Source organism: Harmonia axyridis, chromosome 1, assembly GCF_914767665.1.
Source record: "Harmonia axyridis chromosome 1, icHarAxyr1.1, whole genome shotgun sequence".
Lineage (NCBI taxonomy): Eukaryota > Metazoa > Arthropoda > Insecta > Coleoptera > Coccinellidae > Harmonia > Harmonia axyridis.
The window spans coordinates 40199056-40203130 of NC_059501.1; the positions used below are offsets into that span (position 1 = coordinate 40199056).

At 38.6% G+C, this 4075-nt stretch overlaps 1 protein-coding gene across 1 annotated transcript; it reads right to left on the reverse strand.

Annotated features, from left to right (window-relative positions):
• Window positions 1-2206: 2206 nt before the first annotated feature.
• LOC123681013 lies at window positions 2207-3690 on the reverse strand. Its single transcript, XM_045619179.1, has 2 exons — window positions 3578-3690; window positions 2207-3521 (listed from the first exon to the last, which is right to left on the reverse strand). Exon 2 carries the CDS (start codon window positions 3514-3516, stop codon window positions 2353-2355), a length of 1164 nt encoding a protein of 387 aa, XP_045475135.1. The 5' UTR covers window positions 3517-3521; window positions 3578-3690; the 3' UTR covers window positions 2207-2352.
• Between the last annotated feature and the right edge of the window lie 385 nt (window positions 3691-4075).

A 4075-nucleotide genomic window follows, 5' to 3' on the forward strand; every position in this document is an offset into this window, starting at 1 on the left:
CTGTAATTTTCGAATTTTGAGCCGAAAATGGTCTAAAACGTCTAATTTGTACTCCCTGATTACGAATCCGTTGTCAGATTTTTTGGCAACGGTCGGTCTGCCGTATGCACGATAACGGGAGTAGGTACCGTTGGTCCTATCGACTTCAAACTTTCAGGGTAGATTTCTCATCAAAATGGGACGTACGGCTTAGGAGTTAAAGACATTTTGAGGTTATTTCCCTGATATTATTTCCTGATATTATTTCAGGAACTACGAGAGATATGGAATTGAAACTTGGCAGTCATTTCGAGAACAGAAACGCGCAACCTTTAGCGAAATTTTGTTGGATTCGGCCTGTTGGCAATACAGTGAAACCTCTACTAACGGACACCTCTGTTGAACGGACACATTTTCATAGTCCTGAATTCGGTAATGCAAATCCTTCAGATGGTACCCTCTCTTGAGCGGACACTCCCTTGGGCGGACGCGTACACCTATTTTTCGTATACCTACTCGGTTACGAAATTCTCCCTTGAGCGGACAACCGAAACATAATATGCAACATATAAATATTTTATAATAGGTGTACCTACATCACATTTTTCGGTACCTACTGTGTCCACAAGGTATCAATGCGATGTAGTCTTTGTCAGGATCAGTATCTTCCCGTATGATGTATTCCGTCAAGAAAGCAGCAATAGCTACTAAACAAAAAATTGGCTATCGAAGAGAAAATGACTGTTGATAGTGAATATACGCTGCGCGTCAAAATTATGAAACAAATTCATATTCTCAAAAGAAGAATATTTTGAAAGAAAATCCTGAAACAGTTCAATTTTTGTTTTAGTTTTGGCAAATGTTGATGCATTTATGAAGGATATTTGTTGCACCCTGTGCCATCCCCTTCAACTTTTTTGAATTTTCACGCAATTTTATATTTTGAAAAATTATTTATTTCAATGTGGTTTTCAGTATGTGTCTTTCATCATGATTTGTATATGCAGTTGTCAGGCGCTATGGGTCCTGGAGGACACCTCCAAATTTGAATTCGATCCTATGTATAGTTTTCGAGAAACCTCAAATTTGACACATTTGATCCCCCCCATAGGCCCCCTTGAGGTGTAAGTAAATGCCGTTTATGTAGTTCTTAGGCGCTATGGATCCTGGATGACACCTCCAAATTTGAATTCGATCCTATGTATAGTTTTCGAGAAACCTCAAATTTGACACATTTGATGCCCCCCATGGGCCCCCTTGAGGTGTAAGTAAATGCCGTTTATTCAGTTCTTAGGCGCTATGGGTCCTGGATGACACCTCCAAATTTGAATTTGATCCTATGTATAGTTTTCGAGAAACCTCAAATTTGACACATTTGATGCCCCCCATGGGCCCCCTTGGGGTGTAAGTGAATGCCGTTCATGTAGTTCTTAGGCGCTATGGGTCCTGGATGACACCTCCCAATTTGAATTTGATCCTATGTATAGTTTTCGAGAAACCTCAAATTTGACACATTTGATGCCCCCCATGGGCCCCCTTGGGGTGTAAGTGAATGCCGTATATGCAGTTGTTAGGCGCTATGGCTCCTGGAGGACACCTCCAAATTTGAATTCGATCCTATATATAGTTTTCGAGAAACCGCAAATTTGGCACATTTAATAATAAGTATTTTTGCATCGAAATCCGCCCAATCATTGAGTCTCGTACGAGGATTTCAAGGTCAAAGTTTGCTATCTCGGTTTGCTGCTTTCACACCGGTATATGATTTTTGTCCCCAATATGAAACATGCCACATTGAAACCAAATCGACCCTGTTGTTGTCGTTCAAAAACTATGTGAAGGTTCTTATCATACCCATGTCTTGTGTTTTGCCTGTTGAATATACCAGCACTGCTTATATGTGATTCGTCAGACCAAATAACTTTTTTTGCAGAATTAATATCTCTCTGAGCTTGGTTCAAAAACCAATTGCAGAAATTCACACGTCTTGCTGCATCACCAGGATATAAGTGCTGGACAATATTGACTCTGTAGGGTTTCAACTTCTTTAACCCTAGAACGCCAACGTTCCTAATACCCCACAGTAACGCCAACCATACGTAAATTTTACGTGTGGAAACAGTGGAAGAAAATGATAGCGTGTATTTCTCTGTATAGGTTATTAAACAATGTTGGTTTCGAAATATTTTATTTAAACATATATTTAATAACATTCAAATGAAAAATATACCTGCAGAAGGTAAAACAAAGAAGCTTAATATGACATATAAAGTGAGTAATATTATTTATTGACATTTTGGACGCAATCATAACATATTTTTATCTGATGTTCTCCACAAAGTGCTCGTGGACAGACGTGACAGTAAGTTGTCGTCATTCTTTTTTTAGCAGATGGACAGATGCTGCAGTCAATAACTCGACATAATAATTAGCCAAAGGAGCTCCATTGGTTTTTGTTGATTTTCCAAGATATGGGCTTGCATTCAACACGTATTTTGTTGCCACATCACAGACCATTACGATCTTTATACCATATTTATTCGGTTTATTGGGTATGTACATTCTGAATGGACACCTCCCACGAAAACCAACTAGCTGCTCATCGATACACAAATATGCACTTGGTTTGTAATTTTCTGTGCAATTATGTATAAATTTATCCCATAAATCCGATATAGGAGCAAAATTAGATGCTGCTCTTCGTTCAACTCTTGTTGATTGGTCATCAAATCTTAGAGCATTTTGTAAAAAGAGAAATCTTGTTCTACTCATAGTAGCTCGATATCTGGATCCTGAAAATGAATCGTCGAATAGGAGTTCAGCTGAGAGGTGGTTGCTTTTCAAGGCGGCAGCTAAGATTAAAAGTCCAAATAAAGCCTTCAGTTCACTTATTGACGTTAGAGAAGTGGATGCGTTTTGTGTTTTATACTTTTCTTGCAAGACAACTATTCTTTGATTCGTATAAATTAGTATGTCTGACAGTACGTCATCGTTGAAAATTAGAAGAAACGCATCGAGAGGCTCAGAAAGCGCTTTAGCTGGGCCAACTGGACCAGGTCTGATATAAACCACATTTCTTGCCGGAGTTTTCCCCTTTTCAGATATTGGCGGTGTATCACTCCACTTATACCCATCTTTTCCAAAGAAATTATTTGGAAGAATGCTTTCCTCTTGGTTTTCCTCATTCAATGGTGTTCGTCCTGAGCATGAGCTGACTGAGTGTGAGGTGGATGGAATAGCATCATTGGCTAATTTTTCTTTTTTTGCAGTCGATCCTTCGGAAATAATACCTTGTATTCTTTTCTGGCCCCGTCTCCATATGGTTTGCAGCTCCTCAGCGTATGAATCCTCATCTAATGGATCTGGAACATAATCTCTATCGGCAATGCTGTCGTCGCTGTCATAATCAGCATCTATTTCTTCCGGATTTTTTTCTTCTGAATCGCTTATATCACTAAAATCGCTTGCTGCAAGAATTTCTTCTAAATCCTTATCACTTAATTTTTTTTTAGAACTTAAAATATCTTTCGCACTCATTTTGGCTAGAAAAAATGCACATTTATAAGGAAAAAAATATAACTCTAAAAATTATACTCACGTTTCCGCCAATCATACGTCAAAAATACGTGTTGTGATTTATAGGTAAACGCCAACGATACGTAAAATTTACGTGTGGATTTTCACTCCTAGCACTGTAACACACTAAAACCGACTGATGTGATGCCGCAATGCCGCATTCGGCGGCACTTATGGGTCTAAGGAGTGGGGAAAGCACTGGCGGGCGCTCGTCCCGCGGAAACAGATACTAGGTTGTAATAGTTAGGAATTTAAAAGACATACGTAAATTTTACGTGTGTTGGCGTTCTAGGGTTAAAATTCTAATTTTGTACAAAAATTCTGATGATAGGCATGAACGCTAGCTAACACATTTATTTCATCAACTTCTTGATTATCTTTATTATAGATACCTTGGGTCGAGGTTTGGAATATGCACCATAATTCAGTCAATTATGCTTTAGTATGAATATAGTTGTTCGACTAGGTTGATGCCTCTCAGGATATCTGAAAGTTTTTAAATCAGGATGTAAGGAAATGA

Excerpts from the sequence above, each read along its gene's own strand:
- LOC123681013 (XM_045619179.1), bottom strand. The coding sequence starts at position 3,516 with ATGAGTGCGAAAGATATTTTAAGTTCTAAAAAAAAATTAAGTGATAAG.